This window comes from Notolepis coatsorum (assembly GCF_963971535.1).
Source record: "Notolepis coatsorum genome assembly, chromosome: 11".
NCBI classification, from domain to species: Eukaryota; Metazoa; Chordata; class Actinopteri; order Aulopiformes; family Paralepididae; genus Notolepis; species Notolepis coatsorum.
Genome location: NC_140175.1, coordinates 54,450,212 through 54,472,127, shown reverse-complemented (window position 1 = coordinate 54,472,127; position 21,916 = coordinate 54,450,212). Strand labels below are relative to the sequence as shown.

The 21,916-nt window shown below is 41.2% G+C and overlaps 1 protein-coding gene across 1 annotated transcript in view; it reads right to left on the bottom strand.

The window, feature by feature from the left end:
• Positions 1-21,916, bottom strand: part of LOC311237130 (protein phosphatase Slingshot homolog 1-like) — a gene marked incomplete at its 5' end in the record, with an annotated part of 85,171 nt that overhangs the window by 39,304 nt on the left and 23,951 nt on the right. The window contains 3 exon segments of the mRNA XM_084324936.1: positions 4,789-4,889; positions 12,457-12,499; positions 12,502-12,564. Of these exon segments, the coding sequence (XP_084181062.1) occupies positions 4,789-4,889; positions 12,457-12,499; positions 12,502-12,564 (207 nt within the window).

Below are 21,916 nucleotides of genomic sequence, written 5' to 3'. Positions count from 1 at the left end.
GAGGGTTGAGGAGAGAGGAGGATGGGTGAGGAGAGGATAGGAGGGGTGCAGAGAGGAGGGGAGAGGAGAGGAGGGTTAAGGAGAGAGGAGGAGGGGTGAGGAGAGGATAGGAGGGGTGAGGAGATGAGAGGGGAGGAGGGTTGAGGAGAGGAGGGTTGGGGAGAGGAGGGTTGAGGAGAGGAGATGAGGAGGGTTGGGGAGAGGAGAGCTGAGGAGAGGAGAGTGGGGGAGAGGAGAAGAGCAGAGGAGAGGACAGGAGAGGAGAACAAAAGAGAGGAAGAGAAGAGAGAAGAGGCTGTTGGGGCTCAAATAGGAATATAGGACTCGTCTCAACAAGGTACAAGGTATCACATGTACTCAGATAAGTACAGATGTACTGGAATGAATTAAATTAATGAAGTGGGTACATACAGTAAAGACTGATACAGTACACACTGATACAGTACACACACACACACACACACACACTGATACAGTACACACACACACTGATACAGTGTATCATCACAGACCACTGAGGCCTCATAAGCGGTTTCCTATGCAGTCATTCAGTAGGGCAGGAAATCACTGTAACAACTTATTACTGCTATCATTTCTATAATTTATTAAAATAAATCTCCATGGTCCATTCTGAGGAATTAGCATCATAATCTATTGTCTAAATAACAGGGCTGAGCACAACTAAACGAAATCCTTAAATCGACTAACAGTCATAAGATTTAGTTGACTAATCAAATTGTTATTTAATTGACAATTCTGTAAAATCACATTTCCCATATTATTGTCCTGAATTGTCCTTTTTGATGTGGAGGGACCTCTGAGAATGTAGTGCTTATTTAGAACCAGAGACGTATGTCTGTGATGCCAGAGACCCAGTATTGATGATTATAAACATTAAAAAAAAAAAAAATAATAGTGTATGCAGTCACATAATAGATGTATGCATGTATGTATGTATGTATGTATGTATGTATGTATGTATGTATGTATGTATGTATGTATGTATGTATGTATGTATGTATGTATGTATGTATGTATGTATGTATGTATGTATGTATGTACGTACGTGCGTGCGTGCGTGCGTGCGTGCGTGCGTGCGTGCGTGCGTGCGTTTGTGTGTGTGTGTGTGTGCGTTTGTGTACATGCAGTCACATAACACAGACAGCAGTGAGGTGATCTTGGGGAGCTGCAGTCGGTCCGGCTCGGCCACCTTATGTAATGACATCTTGATGGGAAAATCAAACAAGTCAGATCTACAAAGGCTGTTTTTGTCCGGTCCGCCCTCTGCTTTTAAATCACATTTAACACACTGAAGCAGTGGGATGTTGAACAGGATCACATGCTTCAGCGTTAAGTCTTTCAAAGTTACTCTCAAACCTCTGAAAAAAAAGCTGCGAGTCTGGAAGATACCACAGCTATGTGACATACCAGCTTGTAAACAACACTTGACTTGTAACATCAGTGGTTGGGGGCCATTTTGGTCTGCAACCTTTTTGCGATAGGCCGCTCGCATTGCCACGCCCCCTTTTAGCCAATAGGGAGGTGTAGTGGCTACGTCATTGGAAGTCATGGAAAAAATAGTATACGAACAGGTCGAAAAGTATCTAAAAATCTAATCTACAAATTCCAATCTGGCTTCAGAACATCCCACTCCACTGACACATGCCTTCTCTATTTGAACGACCACATCAAACAAGAGGTGGACGCGGGCAAATACTGCGGCATGGTCATGCTGGACCTACAAAAGGCCTTCGACACTGTCAATCACACCATTCTGATTGACAAGCTAAAAGCAATTGGTTTTGATAGTCTATCAGTGAGCTGGATACAATCCTACCTGGAGGGGAGAGAACAGATGGTGGAGGTAAACGGTACCCTATCCCCCCCCTCACAGTGAACTGTGGTGTTCCACAAGGAAGCATACTGTCTAGGACCGCTACTGTTCCTAATTTATGCAAATGACATGTCGTCAGCTTGTGACTGCAACTTGTCCCTGTTTGCGGACGACTCAGCCCTGCTGGTCTCCGACAAGAACAAGTTACAGGTTGAAAAAACCCTCAGCTCGGACCTAGGCAAAATCTGCATATGGCTCGCCGACAACAAACTATCATTACACATGGGCAAAACAGAGTCCATTCTCTTCGGTTCAAATAACAAACTCAGCAAGACCGACGGCTTCTCAGTTACAGTGGGTGACAATATTGTCACAAGGAAAGATGAAATTACCTACCTGGGTTCCATCCTAGAGGCTAATCTTTCCTGTGACAAAATGGTATCCAATGTAATAAAAAAAGTCAACCAACCAACTCGATTCTTGTACCGGATCTCCTCTCTGGTAAACAAGAATACCCTGAAGACTCTGGCAGGAGCACTCATTCAAGGGTACTACGACTATGCTTGCACCTCATGGTACCAAAGCACCTCAAAGGCACTAAAAACCAAATTACAAACATCTCAAAACAAACTAGTTAGACTACTGCTTGAGCTGACTCCTAGAACCCACCTCACACCTGCCCACTTTGACAACCTAGGATGGCTTAGAGTAGACGACAGAGTACAGCAACTTGCAATGGGCCTGGTCTACAAGATACACTACACGACCAAGGTACCCATGTACATGTCAAAATATTTCCCAAAGGTCAGTGAATACCACGATCACAACACCAGAGGGAGCTCCACAAATCATGTTAAACCCAGATTCGGCTCAAACAAGGGACTAAACACGTTTCGCAATTATGCCACATCAATGTGGAACGCCCTACCCAAAGCTGTAAAGGAATGTGAATCACTACCCACTTTCAAAAACACTCTCAAAAAACACCTACGGGAGACTGCAATTCGAAACTGGCCCCTACAAATGTCCTAACCCAGTTGTACAGTAAATTACCAAGTATGGCTTTGTCAGTATTCCAATGTACAGTGTACAGTGTTTGTCCCCCCCCCCCTACCCAACCCCCCCCCCCCCCACCCCCAATGTACAGCCCCACCCACCCACCCAACCCACCTATCCAACCTCCTCCAATGTACAGTTTCTACGTCAAATGTATATACTCTTTTTCTGGACACTTTTTGTATCACAAACAGTACTGTATTTGCAAATCTGGTATGTCATAAATGTATAGATGTAGCAGTACTGTCTATCTGTATGTCGTGTGTGTCATATGATGAATTGAAAATGGGGGACCCTGATGTAAACAAGACAAAAGTCTTTCTCTGGTCTGCATCCCCTTAACAATTGTATGTATTGAGCTGTACTGTACTGTACCCATTCTGCAATCTGTTAATAAACTTTTCAATCAATCAATCAATCAATCAATTGGTGTTTCCCGCACGGTCCACCCTCCTTGAAATTGCCATGTATTTCCAATGGACCCATTTCTAAATCGACTCGTTTTAAACCAATAAAGCATGAACATTGGCATGGTGTACCTTTCTGTGTGTATTCATCCACAATCTATAGCTCAGCATGAAAACATTTGCAATTCATCGTAAAAGTAGCTAAATAACAACGTTTATGTTTTCGTTCACTGAGGAACTACACTTCACGTTGGCGCTGCTGACTGACATCACCACAGAGTAGACTCGACTCCTGGCTTTCGCAAAGTATGCTGCCAGGGAACTTAGGGACACGACAGTAGACATTGCTAACGTCTAGTACATTTAGCTATGTAATTTTAGCTATGGGTAAGGTTAACATTAACTCATTGGTAGGGATGGGTACCGAATTCGGTACTTTTGAGGTACCGAACCGAAACACGTCGGTACTACAGAGTATCGATTCAAGTGAGATACCAAAAAATAAATAAAAAATAATTACTTTTTACTTTTTTTTTTTAATTTAATTCATTTTTTTTTCTTTTTTTTTCTTCATGTCAACGTTCACACGCACAATATATGCTTACCTAGGATTTGACTTGATTCAACAACAAAGCAGTCGGAGCAATGGCAAGCCGAAAACGGTCGAAATTGTAGTTACCGGTATTTGAAGTTTGGATTATTTTTTTCACGACTGAGGTAGGTAAATAATTTTTTTTGAGACTAAAGTACCGAAAAAAGGTACCGTTGGGTACCGGTACCGTATCGGTTCAAATGTGAAAGGTACCCATCCCTACTCATTGGGCGCCATACCCGAGTAAAGTCGGGTTATCTCGCCAACCGTTGAGTGCCAAAACCCCAGTATCCTTTGATATTTTCCTTTGATCCCCGTTCTATTATGGTCAGCCGGAGCCCTCTAGGTCTAGGTCTCCCTGGCTCATCTGCCTACGTTGGAATTGCAATGACGATCGAATCTCACCAGGTGGCAGTATCGCCTACCATTTTAACTGGAATAGCTTGTTGTGGATACACCTTTTTTTTCTTCTTTTTTTTTGCAATGGCTCCTCCTCCTCGGAGACAGAGCAACACAGCGATCGCCTCGAGATTTGTTTTGCCTGAAGCCTATTTACATTAGTATAGAACCTCATAACACCATAACAGAGCTAGCTTAAACTCATACCACCATAACAGAGCTAGCTTGGTAACACAGAGTAGGGTTAGCCTAAACACACTCTGAATACAATGCTGCTCCACTTGTTCAATGCACCAAAATAGTCTTGTCGGCCTTACAAGCTGGGAGTTGGCTGGGAGGTGGTTGTGTCACTCAGCCTAAACAGAGGCCACGCTACAAAGACCCTGCCACCTCAGCTAATATGACTGTCTTTGTCTACAGCTCTCTGCAGGGAACATAGGCTGAAGAGCTATACAAAGCATTATGCGTGTGTGTGTGTGTTTGTGTCTGTTTGTACCCACCTGCATGTTTATGGTGTGTTGGGGTCTTGGGGTCCTGTGTGCTGCTGCCTTGCTGCAGGAACAGGGCAGCTCCTTTGACCATGAAGAAGCTCTCACTGAGGCTGAAACACAGAGTGGGGAACGTTACCACTCACTGTACAGTATATCAGAACATTACCACTCACTGTACAGTTTATCAGAACAATGTTACCACTCACTGTACAGTATATCAGAACATAACCACTACTGCAGTATATCAGAACATTACCACTCACTGTACAGTTTATCAGAACAATGTTACCACTCACTGTACAGTTTATCAGAACAATGTTACCACTCACTCACTGTACAGTTTCAGAACAATGTTACCACTCACTGTACAGTTTATCAGAACAATGTTACCACTCACTGTAGTTTATCAGAACATTGCCACTCACTGTACAGTTTATCAGAATGTTACCAGTTACTGTATAGGTCTGACTTTATCAGAAGAACAACATTGTTAATTTTCTAAATTTGTTTGCCTTTCTACCTTTTTCACCCATCCCCCAATTTAGTCGTTGCACTGCCCTACTGTTGGTCTGGGGAGGGTGTAGACTACCCTACTGTCTGTCTGGGGAGGGTGTAGACTACCCTACTGTTGGTCTGGGGAGGGTGTAGACTACCCTACTGTCTGTCTGGGGAGGGTGTAGACTACCCTACTGTCGGTCTGGGGAGGGTGTAGACTACCCTACTGTCTGTCTGGGGAGGGTGTAGACTACCCTACTGTCGGTCTGGGGAGGGTGTAGACTACCCTACTGTCAGTCTGAGGAGGGTGTAGACTACCCTACTGTCAGTCTGGGGAGGGTGTAGACTGGCACATGCCTCCTCCAATACATGAGTCTCCAGTCGCTTCTTTTCACTTGACAGCTAGGAGTTTCAGGGTGCTTTCTCACTGCCATTCGGAGTCGAATCAGCTCCGTTCCGTCCTCGTTCCGTCCTTGGGTGCGAACTTCCCCCCTCCCTCTCCCCCCTCTAGTTTGTGTACACACTGCAGTCTTGGTGCGCACGGGGTTTTGTTTACGGTTTGCGTTTTGAGCGTGTAAGCTTGCCGTAGGCGATGATGTCACGCTCTAACGTCAACACAGGAAGAGTTTAACACACGGTGGTGGAAACTTGATGCTGATATAAAGAAACAAATAACCAATAAATTGTTGCTGTATGTTTTTATCTGCCCAAAATTCAAGCAAGCATGAAAGCATTACAGTAATGATGTTGTGTGTCAGCGAGTTGATACAGCAAGCCTCTTCTGTGTTTTGGTACAAGCTCGCACACCATGCCCCCCGCTCCCACTGGCGTGCACCCGAGACCATCTATTCCAGCGGTCCAGGTTTGGAGCGAATCAGCATCCCCGGGGACGCGGGGGAGCGTTCTCAGTAGGACGATCACACCCTTTTCTGGTGCGATCGAGCTCTGATTCGACCCCGAATGATTAGTGAGAAAGCCCCCTCACTGAGAGAGAGAGGTGTGCGGAGTTTGACGCTCCCACAGATCCCCTCCCTGCTGAACAGGTGCCCCGATCGACTAGTAGGAGTCACTATTGCAACAACCAGGACTCATACCCTACCGGCTTCCCACCTGCGAACACTGCCAATTGTTCGTAGGGCAATGTTCTGAATTTAATTAAACAGAATAAGTGGCCTCCGCAGAATGACTGCAGAGGGTCAATGTGACATCATGTGACAACAAAGGAAACCACTTCAAAGTAAAACCATCTCCTGTAGGTACAGGTCTGGAGGTGAACGACCTGGAGAAGATAGAGAAGAGCACACAGAGTGCAACCAGGGAACACAGGAGCCATGTGCTGGGTTCTTAATTGCTTCTCCAGGCTCTAGTGAGCAGCAAAGGGCACTGGAAGCTCATCACTGGCCGAATGTCAACAGCTTGTACTGACCTGTCTTTGACCATAAAACCAAACAGACCGGACTCAATTAGGCCTGCTGACCTTTGACAGACCAGACTATTGCTTTAGAACCTCTTTCTGTCTATCTGTATGTGTAAATCCTTCTTCTCTCTCATCCCTTCCCTTCTCTGCTCTGTAGTAAAACATATCACCATACTTTTCGTAGTTTTAACAATATAATGCTAACAATAAAGTCATTATCTCGTGATACACTTGTCATGGTGCCATTTCATTCAAAATTATACATTTTGGGGGGGATTAAAATAAATATATACAGTAGGCTATAGTGACAGTGGCTCGGGAGGTAAAGCAGTCTGGTAAACCGGAGGTTTCCGGTTTGATTCCCGCTCCTCCCTCCTTGAGCAAGACATTTAACCCCTAACTGCTCCCGATGAGCAGGTTGGTACCTTGCATGGTTGCCTCCGCTGTCGGTGTGTGAATGTGTCAAATGTGATGAACAAGCGCTTTGGATAAAATCGCTATATAAATGCACCAATTTACCATATATATATATATATATATATATATATATATATATAACATATATATATATATATATATATATACATATACATAGGCGCCTGGCCATAAGAGCACTCGGAGCATCTGCTCTCCCAGTATTGAACTTGGGGGAGCAAGGGTATGATCTTGCTCCACCACTTTTTGATCATATGAAAAATATGATATACCCCCCCCCCCCCCCCCAATATATAAATCTAACCATAACTACGTAATTTCAATCAAATTAATAATATGCAATGACACTTAATAACAAGTTTTTAAGTTTCCAAAGATTGCGAACCCCCCCCCCCCCCCCCCCCCCCCCCCTGCCCCATTATGGTTTGATCCAGTGCCTCCCATCTCCTGCGCGTAGACCTTGGCGCACAGCGCTGCAGTCTGGCTGCAGGTAGGCTGAGTGTAAATATCAAAGCCCACAGAGTGTGTCATAATATTGGTGGCAGGCAGGCAGGCAGGCTTTTCCAGTAAGTTGTTAAAATAAAAGGATTATGTTAGACATAAGTTACTATTGAGTGGTACTAGAACTTCTACGGTTCTACCACGCAATACAATAAAAGTGTTTCACGGTCCCGAATTGCGATCTGGTCATACGGTTTCCTCGAATAAATAATAATAACGTTTCCCTCTCTGGTTGGCATTAGCTTTAGTGCTAGCCGCTAGCTAACGTTATCTAGATATGTGGTGTGAGCTGGATGACGTTGACTTCATTTGCAAACGTTAGCGCTATCTATATGGCAGACGAGCAGGGCCGGATTAACGACGGCCGCGGCCCGTGGGCCTATAGTGACGAGGGGCCTCCATTTTTTTTTTTTTTTAGATCGATGTCATGATTGTGCACTGCAGACTCAGGGAGGAGGCAGAGAAGGAGAGAAAGAGACACAAGATTTACAGGTAATGGAAATATATCTTTTTTCTCTTTCTTATTAAAAACTTGGCCTATTTGAAAGGAGATTGATTTAATAAAAATGAATGAGCGAAAAATCAATATACAGTGTATATACAGTATATATATATATTAATATATTATTATTATAGTAATTGGCTATCATACTGCAATATAAACTGAGTTTTATAGTGAAAAGAGCAGCTTTATTGGTCAAGATTGAAGGCTCTATATTGCAGGAAATTGCACGTACAGGTTCATTAAATTAAAAAAAAAATCTGCATGGATCCATTATGGTATACCTTCATATGTGGTATCGCTCCCTGCCCTGCGGTCTAGATGAACTGACTTCTGACTCACAACTACAAATAAATCTCTATGAATGATGCACCAATACCAGGACTGATATGGGATATCAGGCTAATATATTTAGTAACAGCTCTGGTCTGTGATTATATTGGCTCCTAGATAGCCTCTGCTAACAATTCTAAGCTGTGATAGGTGAGTCTATTGGCTCCTAGCTAGCCTCTCTGCTAACAACTATGACCGGTGATAGGAGAGTCTACTGGCTCCTAGCTAGCTTCTCTGCTAACAACTATGACCTGTGATAGGTGAGTCTACTGGCTCCTAGCTAGCCTCTCAGCTAACAACTATGACCTGTTTGATTGATTGATTGAAAACTTTATTAACAGATTGCAGAATGGGTACAGTACAGTACAGCTCAATACATACAATTGTTAAGGGGATGCAGACCAGATAAATACTTTCGTCTTGTTTACATCAGGGTCCCCCATTTTCAATTCATCATAACATATATGACACACACGACATACAGATAGACAGTACTGCTACATCTATACATTTATGACATACCAGATTTGCAAATACAGTACTGTGTCTGTTTGTGATACAAAAAGAGTCCAGAAAAGAGAGTATACATTTGACGTAGAAACCTGTGATAGGGGAGTCTACTGACTCCTAGCTAGGCTCTCTGCTAACACAGCTCTAACCTTGGTTAGGAGAGTAAGAGAGTCTGTTGGCCAGCCAATGGCCATGTCTCTGTTCAGACAGAAGAACAGTGTATAGCTTTGTTGGGCCACAGGCTCTCGGTCTCTACTCTGCCTCTCTCTCCTACCAACAGAAAGCCTGGTATGACTGAGTGGGCCTGTCACAAGACCTCTTGTTTCAGCTCCTCTGTTCGGAGGCATCATTGTTCCTTTTCAAACTTCTCTCAAAGAAAGCGGCGTGTTGACGACGACGAGGCGGCTTCAGCAGACAGTTCAAGGTAGTTCAAGTCAAACATCTCACTTGAACAAAAGCTTCTTCATGGAAGAATGACAAGCAGCTGGAGTACAGTAGATTACTGGCCATGTTCTTTTCGGAGGGGTTTGATGAGTTAAAAATCACCAAGGCAGCTTTTTATGCTTTATCAATATGTTTTAAGGATTTCATTTAGGCGTACCAATTATTATAATAATTTTGTTTTATCCTCGCTTGTATGTAACCAAAATGAAGGTTTTTATTAATATAATATAACACTATGGTTGTATTTCAACTTGACTATCAAAAAATACAATGTAAAAGATAAAGTTTGTTGACTGAACGTTATAGTGAGACATGACATCTGTGTGTGTTATATTTGCTATTATGGGATGTACCAATAGGAAACAAGCATCAGGCAGGCTGTGCTTTGTAACAACCCATTTATTGGCATTATAGGCACATCCCCAAAATCATGTAAAAAGGGACAAGAACCAGTGATGCGTTTTCAGTTCACCTCATATCAATCGTTTTATTTATCCATTCAATTATTATATATATATTTTTTTTTTACATTTGACTAGCAGTTTGGTTCTAGTAAGTAACGGATCTGAATTCGCCAAGGTCCAAGGAAAGAAAGACTGAATGCAGCCCGTTCTCAGGTGCCTTTCACAGAGGACGCAACAGCGGCACTGCTGCACTCTAAAACCCCTTATTTACAATGGCATGCGGCACAACCACGATGGCTTTTCACTGCGCCAAGCAAAGTGCACTCCTCTGCGAGCTATTCCAATAGAAATGAGAGGAAACCAGCCAGGCACATGTAGGGATGGGTACAGAATCAGGTACTTTTAAGGGTACCGACCTAATCAGGTACTTTTAAGGGTACCGACCTAATCAGGTACTTTTAAGGGTACCGACCGAATCACGTCGGTACTACAGAGTACTGATTGAATGAATGAATGAATGAATGAATGAATGAAAAAGTAAGTTTTTGAACATGTATTCTCCATATTCCTCCAAACAAATCACAATATTAAGCTCTGTCATACATAACAATCATAATGAAAAAGAAATGAAGCAAAAAGTCAAGAGCAATGTAGTTAGTTTGTTGACATGTTCAAAAAAGGAGTAGAGGGAAGCTAAGCTTATTGATCCCTACCCCCTTACATTTAAATTTTTTTCTTCCATTAAATTTGACTTGATTTAACATAATTTAGTATAATACATTATATACTATACTTTGACTTATAGTACAAAAAGAAAAAAACTTGAGTAACTTGACAGCAGTAAATACAATACCACACTACATAACACAATATAACATTACTTTGTTTATCCGCATTATTCAATTCTATATTTCTCGAATGTGTATTTTTTAAGCTGCTTTTTAAATTGTGCAATATGTTTACTCATTTTGATGTATTCAGGTAAATCATTCCACAACTTCACTCCACAAACGGATATGCATATGCTTTTCAGCGTAGTGTGTACCATCACATGAGATCCGCAGGTGCCACATTTAAGTCCGATGACGTCAACGTTTCGTTTACCGCAAAATGAAACCTATGAAGTGTGCCGCATGTTCACGTCAACGTTCACACACACAATACACGCTTACCTAGGATTTGACTTGATTCAACAACAAAGCAGTCGGGGCATTGGCAAGCCAAAAACGGTTGCAAGTGTTGTTACACTTTACAAAGCTAGATGCAGAAAACGCTCGCTGCAATATTATATATTAACAAATGTTCTAAATAAATAATAATGATAATAAATTATTTGAAGTTTTTTTTTTTTTTTTTTTAACTGAGGTAGGACAGTTTTAGAAACTAAAGTACAGAGAAAAGGTACCGTTGGGTACCGGTATCGATTCACAGGTACCGGTTCAAATGTGAAAAGGTACCCAACCCTAGGCACATGAGGCCAGGTTGATACTCACACTATTACAATTTCCTAATTTCTACAAACACGTTTCAAACACAAATACACAATGGCAGGTAAACAATGCAGAGTAGATTATGTCATCCGTCTTTCTACTCTTCTAAACCCTGCCCATTTTGCTCTCTCCTCCGTGATGTCAGATGTGAGCTGTACTAGTGGCGAGCGCAGCTCAAATCACCTCCTATGTGAAACCAAACAGGAAATCAGGAAACCAAACAGACTAGTTTTCATTCCTCAACGAAAACTGTTTTGAAACGTAGGAACCATGACTCCTTACATAACACCTCTCTCATAGTACCAGCCACTACAGCGAACATGTAAGGAGCGGTATCCACCACATGCAATCAGATCTTAACAGATCACTATCACTATTGTGTTTTATGATGAGTTTATAGGCTGCAACACACCCATAATAACCAACATCAAAGCTGAATTTGACAAATGACTCAAAACATCAGGGATTACATGCAGCGTTTCCCCTACAGAGAGGCACCACTGCAATGACATCAACTTGATAGTCCACTGAAACAAATTGGGTATTTATAGTTGTAGCCCACAGTAACTGGTAATAAAACATGTTATGATGAATTCCAAGAGGTAGGATGGAACAATATAGAATTCATATATTATTATTTAGCAATATGAAAGAATGCAATATCCATTGATAATTTTTTTTGAAAGAAATGATAATCTACATAATAAAACAGCTAAAGTAAGATTGACCATCGGATGTGTCTCATATCCTAAAATACTATGTCCATATAATACATTATATAAATACTAGGTCCATATAACACATTATATAAATACTAGGTCCATATAATACATTATATACAGTAAATACTAGGTCTATATATACAAGGAGAAATCAAAGAGGCGATAGTATAATGTGATGCGGTGACTCTTACATAGCAGGTAAATATATTTCCACAATATACTACTAATATTACAATATACTACAATCTAGATTTTAACTCAAGACAAGACCTTGAACAAGTGCCATTGCAAATAATATTACAATCACAACGTCTGCTAACATAATAAAATCAACATGATATGTTATCTCTATATATCAATCAGCCTTTGAGAATAGACTCCTCTGGAGTTTTGAGTGCTGCAGGATCAGAGCATCTCTACTTACAGGCGACAGATCGCTGTCTGAGTCAAGACGGAGTTCTCCACAAGTGAGGCAGCGTGCAGAGCATGGCTCCCTGAGACGGTTCGACCACCAGATGCATCCTGATGCCTGCTACTGGTACACTACACTTACTGTACTACCTACAGTCTAACTACAGCCCAACACCAACCTACAGCATAACTACAACCAAACTACAGTCTATCTACAGCTAAACTACAGTCCAATTCTTACCTACAGTCTAGCTACAGTCAAACTACAACCTACATTCTAAATACAGTCTAACTACAGTCTGACTACAACCTATAGTCTGACTACAAGTCTAACTCCAAGACAGGTTACAGTCTCAACACAGTTTACCGCTGTCCTTAGAAAAACCTAGTCTAACTGCAAGACAGTCTGCTCAAAAGTGTCTTCAGTTGGTGTCTATGTGGATACATGTAACCCCGCTAGCCTTGGATCAAATCCCGCCATAACCATGTCTCACTCTCAGCCTTCCTCCCGTCTCAATAGGGGAAATACCGGTACATTGAAAGAAACAGACTGCCCAGTGATTCTCCTTTAAGTCAGTTCACAGCATGCTCGTGGGAAATCACACACAAGCAACAGTTGCACAAAACTCAAACTCAACCAAACACAAAATATTAGTCACACCATCCTTGCGTTCCCTCTCTAAAAAACAGCAAGATAGCTTAAACTCCAACAGTCGTCCATCCTTGCTTTAGTTTGCAGTGTCCTCTCTCTCTCGCTCCCTCTCCCCCTCTCCTTCTCTCCTCCCTTCCATGGTGCTCCTGTCTTGTGGGTCTGGTCTTGTTAAGGAGCGGTATTCTCTCTGTCCTGCCTCCTCTCTGCTCCCTCCCTCCCCCTTCCAGCTCCTCTCTGCTCCCGCCTCTCAGCGCGTGCTTAAGCAATCGGTTCTCCCTCCGCAGCCCTCTGCCACAATACCTGTCTTTCTCCCCATCTCTCTCATTCTCTCTCCGTCTCTTTGATTCTCTCTGTCTGTCTGTCTGTCTGTCTGTCTGTCTATCTCTCCCTCTCTCCATGTTTCTTTCATTCTCTCTGCTGTCTTTCTGTCTCTCTCCATGTCTTTCATTCTCCTTTCTCTCTCTCTTATTTCTGTCTATGTCTCTCCCCATTTCTCAGTCTCCCTCTTTTCTTCTCCTCTCTTCTAAAAGAGAAATGTTTGTCTGGAGCATATTTGTTGTTGATTGAATGTCTCCCATAAAAGAGCAATGGGTGTTAACTCCAATATACATTTAATAAAATAAATACTAGCCATACAGGCATTGACTTGTACATTGCCATGTACAAAACAATGGTTGCTATGATACAGGCAGGCAGCCATGCTGGAAAACAGAGAAAAACACAGACATTCGGTGCAAGGCCTCAATTACTTGTAGGAATCATGTTTGAAGGGAAAAGCACATTGAGATTGTGAGATTATAGATGTTAAGTGGTTAAATGGGATATGCCACAGCCACGTCAGGATCCTTCTAATCACCTCCCACACGCGCCTCCATGGCAGGGTGAGTGTGCATTTAGTGTTATGATGAATAATTGAAACAGATTAGGATATCACCCACCAAGAGAGCTATATTTCAGCAAGTGATCTCTAGTTTAGGTTAGGGTTAAGGTAAGGGGTAGGAGTAGGCGTGACGTCTCCAGTGAGGACGAGGTTATGGTTAAAACATACACAACAACATTATGCTCTTACCATCTTCTCTAGAGTCAGACAAGAAGATAGATACCAATGTCCTCTCAGTGAGTTCAGTAGAAAGCTATAATAAGCTAAAGCTAAATGTGAAGTACGGGTGTGGAAGTGGCCATTCACTTCAATGTAAAAGCTTAACTATAAAAATGACACTTCAAAAACCTAAATAGTCAAAACAACAGTCAGAATACACTATCAGAATTACAAGATCATGATCACCTGGGCAGCTGGGCTCGTCACCAACGCAAGAAACACCGGGTTCAACTCCGGCTGTCGGCGTTGCCTCCGGCTTGGGCCAGCCGTCATACTAACTCAATTGGCAGAGTTAGCGGGTGGAAGTCAAGGGGTGGTAATCTGGACGTTGTGGACAGTAGGGCTGTCTTAAATACTTTGAAGCTTTGAAGCTTCGTTCGATGGCACAAGCTTTAAAAAAAAAAAAATCAAAGTAAAAAAAAAACAATAATAAAAAAAAATGTTTGCCTCCAAAATCTTGCGCCTCCATTCCAATGAAACGAAAGTAAGCGGTGCCTCGACTCTACCTCTCTACAACAAGCACGTGGAGATTATCGGTGTTGAAAACAACAAGGACATGTGCAGCAGACATGTCGACGAAGAAGTCATCAGAGACGTGTGGTTACACTTTAAAATATGCAAAGACAATGCCCAAAAAGCCGAGTGCCAGATATGCCAGAAGAAAATGGCATATCACAACTCTACAACAACTTTGTCAAATCACCTAAAAAAAGGAGGTATCGTTGTACACGACGGCGACGCCACACAAAACATTATTAAGGCTATGCCTATGCTGCTATGACTAATGTGTTACCAAGTTGGCTAATTTAATTGTAATCATCTGCTTTTGTAGGTGCATTGTCTGATATAATTATAAATTATAAATTAAATATAATATAATTGTTTGCTTGATAGACGAAGGTTGCAACATAATTATGTAATGTCATGTCGTTGGCTGTGAGAGCAGCCCCACTGCACCCAGGCAGCGCAGCCGAGTGCAACCTTGTTGGCTGCGTCACAGTCACGAAAGGGGCTACTTAATTAATTAATCCAATACACTTTATTTATAGAGCACATTTAAAAACAACAAAGTTTACCAAAGTGTTGTACAAGTCCCACAACATAAGATAAAAAAATATATATATTATAATTAACACAATGGCGCCCGACCACGGATATAAACGTGTTTCGAATCCATGCTTAATGGACCGAAAGACGGATATATTTGTGGCAAGTTGTTTTGGCTTTTATTCCATTTTAATAACCTATTCAAGGTCGCCGAGCTGCACTGCAGATGTACCCTACTCTTTGAATTCGAGAAAGTGCATTACCGGCCAGATCCTCTTAGGGGCGCTATCGCGATAATGCAGTGTTCCATGTGGCCGATTTTTATTTTTTTTTATCTCTAATGTAGTTTTCTACTCACCTGAAGCGATAGCTATTGTCTGTTGCACGGAATACGTTTTGGATCGCGGATTTCACTATGCAATAAGGGGATTTATCATCAGCCAATGCACATATCGATCTACCAGATGGCGATCGATAACGGGGAAATGCTCAGGGGGATCCAACCGGCTCATGGTAAGATCTTTTTCACGTAAATTACATGCTGATCAGAGCTTGCTATGATACTCAACCAGCCGACCAGCGTATGTGGCTACTTAGACGAACACGGTTATTGGTAATCAATAATCAGAAACGACGTCCCCCGCCCCCCCCCCCCCTTTCATGCATACATGCTTGAGGATCATACCGATCATATGCAGTTTGAGTTTTAACTGTAGCTTTTGTATAACGGAAATGCCATTGGATATAACGTTAGTAGCTATTAGCCCTTTATCTCGCCTTCCAGGAAATATACTAGACCAAATGCCGTATAACGCTTATATTCACGGCGCTATAAAATGAGAACGTATTGATGAATTTAGTTTTTTTCTTTAATCCATTTTGAAGGGACGGTTTATGGACTCAATTGACAATGAGAATGGACAGATAGCAATACTATAAAGTATAGATTTAGCTCTACAAACAGCCCCAAGTCTGTTTACATATGCTGGTCGTCTAGAGTGGGGCCCGTCTAATCCCCGTGGCCGTCAATGTGTTAATATATATATATAACATATATATATATTTTTTTTCTTGAAGCTTCGAATTAAAATCAAAGCTCGGCCCGAAGCTTCGATTGCCAAAAAAAGCTTCGAAGGTCAGCCCTAGTGGACAGCGACTCCTACAGGTCGGTTGGGGACGCCTGCACAGCAGAGACAGGAAATGGCGGGGGTAGTGTGAGCCTCCCACACGTTACACCTCACCAATGAGTCCGCGCTGGCAGGTGAAAAGATGTGACAGGCTGCCTCCTCGTGTATCGGAGGGGACACGTGATGCAAGGCTTCTATCCTCCCTACAACCGGGCAGTGGGGGGCATATGCGAGCAACGTTCAAGACAGGGGAGGGGAGAATTGGCACACTAGAATTGGGATGGGAGGAAAAATAGAAAGGGAAAAAAGTGGATACAAAAAAAAAGATCATGATCACCCGACTGATTTCATCACTGTAGTTTTGTAAACATACATACATGGTATGTATCAGTATTAGTCATCAGCTCATTGCAATGAATTCATAGCGATATACGAAAAAAGAGATGGTGGCTAGGTGAATAAGGCAAATCAACATTGAATGGGGCTTTGATTTTAGGAGGACATACAATGTTTGTGAGCTTACACCCAAATTAAATCAGATCTACTAGCATTTGGGTGTAAAAGCTCATAAAGTCAGAGCCGCATTCATGGAGCATGTGATACACAGTCCAGGGGGTCAGTCGCACTTAAAACGTAAAACTTTCAACTTTGAATACAATTAAAGGTCCTATAGATGACATTTTTATGTAGAGTAATATATATATATATATATATATATATATATATATATATATATATATATATATATATATATATATATATATATATATATATATATATATATTAAACTAGATAAGACTCGTGCACATCTGGTTGGACCCCGACTGGAGGTGCAGGTCAGCGCAAGAGAGATAAATAAACTAAAAGGAGAAAACCTTCAAGGGAAAGAAGGGACCGCACACTCCACAGGACTCGTTTTTGCTTATTTATTGTTGCACAACGCGTTTCGCTATCGCTTCCTCAGGTGCTATGCAGCAGGTGTCATCAATGATCATCATTATGTATAGCATACTCCACCCCACATCGTAATACATCAAGCCCATTGGCTACTCAATTATCACATTTAATTTGATGATTTTGCAGGATGTAATGCATATAACTCTTATGTATAAAAATTATGCATAGAGACCACATATATACACACTCATTTTTGAAAATTATATAATACAAAATGAGAGAAGTGACAAATCGTAACACATCAAGCCCATTGGCTACTCAATTATCACATTTAATTTTATCATTTTGTAGGATACATATCACTCTTATGTATAGAAATGCCTAGAGACCACATACATACACAGACTCATTTTTGAAAATTATATATAATAAAGCAATATGAGAGAAGTGACAAATACCTAGGTCATTAGACCTGATAAATAGTTTAAAACAGACTTAAAACCACACCCATATAGGTTACACAGAACGGATAGTGGTTACAAAAATGGAAACGCGTTGTGCAACAATAAATAAGCAAAAACGAGTCCTGTGGAGTGTGCGGTCCCTTCTTTCCCTTGAAGGTTTTCTCCTTTTAGTTATATATATATATATATATATATATATATATATATATATATATATATATATATATATATATATATATATATATATATATATATATATATATATTATATATATATATATATATATATATATTAGAGGTGGGCATAGATAATTTTTTTTAATCTAGATTAATCTATCTGCAATCCTGGATTTAATCTAGATTAATCTAGATTAAAATGACCCAAAAAAAAAAAATTTAAAAACCTGCCGAAGGCATTCAAAATATGTGTGTTCTACCCAAATAATGACCAGAAGTAAGTCCTTACGTTTTCTTTCCTCCTTATGTTTCTCAGGCCAGGTGGCCCATTACACCATGAGCCCATCTCCCGTTTCCAAAATGCATTACAGACTGTTTGAAAAAGCTGTTTTGCTATGATAATTGGTAATGAAATATCAAAATAATGTTCAATAAGATGTACTTGTGTTTAATAAGTTGTTTTATTCAGAAGTTAACACAAATAAATAATATTACCAGTACAGTACAGTATCTAGCACTCTCAGGAGTTCCTAATTTATGCAAATGACATGTCGTCAGCTTGTGACTGCAACTTGTTCCTGTTTGCGGACGACTCAGCCCTGCTGGTCTCTGACAAGAACAAGTTACAGGTTGAAAAAACCCTCAGCTCGGAACTAGGCAGAATCTGCATATGGCTCGCTGATAACAAACTATCATTACACATGGGCAAAACAGAGTCCATTCTCTTCGGTTCAAATAACAAACTCAGCAAGACCGACGGCTTCTCGGTTACAGTGGGTGACAATATTGTCACAAGGAAAGATGAAATTACCTACCTGGGGTCCATCCTAGAGGCTAATCTCTCCTGTGACAAAATGGCATCCAATGTAATAAAAAAAGTCAACCAACGAACTCGATTCTTGTACCGGATCTCCTCTCTGGTAAACAAGAACACCCTGAAGACTCTGGCAGGAGCACTCATTCAGGGGTACTACGACTATGCTTGCACCTCATGGTACCAAAGCACCTCAAAGGCGCTAAAAACAAAATTACAAACATCTCAAAACAAACTGGTCAGACTACTGCTTGACCTTACTCCTAGAACCCACCTCACCCCTGCCCACTTCGACAACCTAGGATGGCTTAGAGTAGACGACAGAGTACAACAACTTGCAATGGGCCTGGTCTACAAGATACACTACACGACCAAGGTACCCATGTACATGTCAAAATACTTCCCAAAGGTCAGTGAATACCACGATCACAACACCAGAGGGAGCTCCACAAATCATGTCAAACCCAGATTCGGCTCAAATAAGGGACTAAACACGTTTCGCAATTATGCCACATCAATGTGGAACGCCCTACCCAAAGCTGTAAAGGAATGTGGATCACTACCCACTTTCAAAACCTCTCTCAAGGGACACCTACGGGAGACTGCAATTCAACACTGGCCCCTGTAAATATCCTAACCCAATCATTCCAACCCCCTCCAATGTACAGTCATTTACCTAGTATGGTTTTGTCAATAGTTCAATGTACAATTGTGTTTGTTTGTACAGTGTCTCCTCCCCCCCCCCCCTCAATGTACAGTGTTACTTGTTTATACAGTGTGCCCCCCGCCCCCCCCCCCCCCCAACCACCTCCAATGTAAATTACCCAGTATGGTTGTCAATATCCCAATGTACCCAACCCCCCCCACCCAACCTCCAATGTACAGTTTCTACGTCAAATGTATATACTCCCTTTTCTTGACTCCTTCTGTATCACAAACAGTACTGTATTTGCAAATCTGGTATGTCATAAATGTATAGATGTAGCAGTACTGACTATCTGTATGTCATGTATGTCATATATGTCTATATGAATTGAAAATGGGGGACCCTGATGGAAACAAGACAAACGTCTTTCTCAGGTCTGCATCCCCTTAACAATTGTATGTATTGAGCCGTACTGTATTGTACCCATTCTGCAATCTGTTAAATAAAGTTTTCATTCATTCATTCATTCAAAACAGAAAGAATCATTTCAAACTTGAACTATGTGACATGGCTTGAATCAACTGCTCCAGTGGAGTTGCTCAGTGGCCAATGGTGTCAACTGTGGTTGTACTGGGCAGCTCCCAGGTGTGAATGGAACTGTGTGAATGTGAAGCAGGGCGTTCCTGAAAAAGAGCATCTGTGCTCAGCGAACCTACCCTGGGTAAATAGAGGTTAAAAAAAAAAAAGAAAAAAAAAAAAAAAGCGTTAATTATATTATCGCGCGATACTAGTATAGCGTTAACGCAGCACGTTAACGCCGTTAACGGCCCAGCTCTAATATATATATATATATTAGTGCTGTCAATAGATTAAAAAAAAAGATTAACTAATTAATCTCACCATTTTCTGTAATTAATCTAGATTAAAAATTGCATTTTTCGATTTAAGACCGAAGCTTGTAACAGATATTTACATTCAAAATCATGGAATTAATGTAAAATCAACACAAAGAAAGTATATTTAGATTCAAATACTATTTTACTAGTAATATAAATCATAGTAACAACAAAAATGTGTTCCAGCTTCATGTCAGATGATTTTCAAAAAGGTGCATGAGTCGATGCAAAAAAAGAACAAGCAAATACTGCTGAAAGTTCAGAACGTTGAAGATTTTTCACTCCATAGATTAATCTAGATTCATTTATTTTAATGCTTTAATTAATTTAAATTAATCTCCAAAGTTAAAGCATTAATTTTGACAGCCCTAATATATATATAATACACCCACAGAGCTTTTAGAAAGGTGCCGAATAAAAGTATAGCTTTTCCCCAAAAAAGTATTGATTAATTCATTTGTAATTAAAAAAATGCTTGCGAGGTCAACATTAATGTTGTTTACATGTGCATGTATCCCCTCCCTACTTCCCATTTCCCCATGTGGAATGCACCTGATTGGATAAATTACATGGTGCTCTGGTGCGACATCTAGTGGCTGAATGTTATCTATAGCACCTTTAAGTAACAAAGTGCTCCATAAACTCCTAAAAACCTTAGAGAGGGGAGAAAGAAAAGTACACGATAACCTAAACCAGTAAGTAACCATGGCCACCCTTAGCTGTGGAACCGCATGTGAGAAACCTCACATAAAGACACGACACGACGTCCTCCTTTGTGTGACCTTTGACCCTGTCAGACACAGAGACAAACCCTACCTTGCAACATTCCATACACAAAACATCTGAGGCGTTTCTGTCAGCCTGCTATGTATCTCTGTGTATTACAGCTGTCAGAACAGAATGCATGAAAACATAATATGATTTTGAATACCAAATATAAAGAAAATAAATAAAGAATGTTGTTGATGAGTTGAACTGAACTGTGATTTTGGGAATGTGCCTGTAATGCAAGCCAATAAATGGGTGTTACACAGCACAGCCTGCCGACGGACACACACACACACACACACACCTCCAGTCATGGGGTCAGCTGTGTTTCACTCTGTTACATAACATGTTCTTTTGAGGAATGAGTTTTTTTTTCTCCTCAAAAAGCTGTGAGAAACAGAGCAGTTCCATGATAATCAGGTTTGGATCAGGTTTCTCACTGATACAGTACCATGATCTGACTGACAGACAGCACCAACCTCAGACAGACAGCACCAACCACAGACAGACAGCCAGACAGACAGACCCACCCCTGACAGACATACATACATACATACACACATAGATACATACATACATACATACATACATACATACATACATACATACATACATACATACATACATACATACATACATACATACATACATACATACATACATACAGCACAAACTTCTAACAGACAGACAGCAGACAGAGACAGCATGGCCTGCTGAAAGACAGACAGTCACACTGACATAACTGATGATAGCAGAGGAGGCTGTGGGCTACCAGTCATAGATCCTGCTCAGTCACTCATGGAGAGCAGGTGATGGCAGATTAGGTGGACTATGTATGTAGTAGAGGTATAGTAGAGGTGTTGTAGGTAGCTGTGAATCTTCACTGG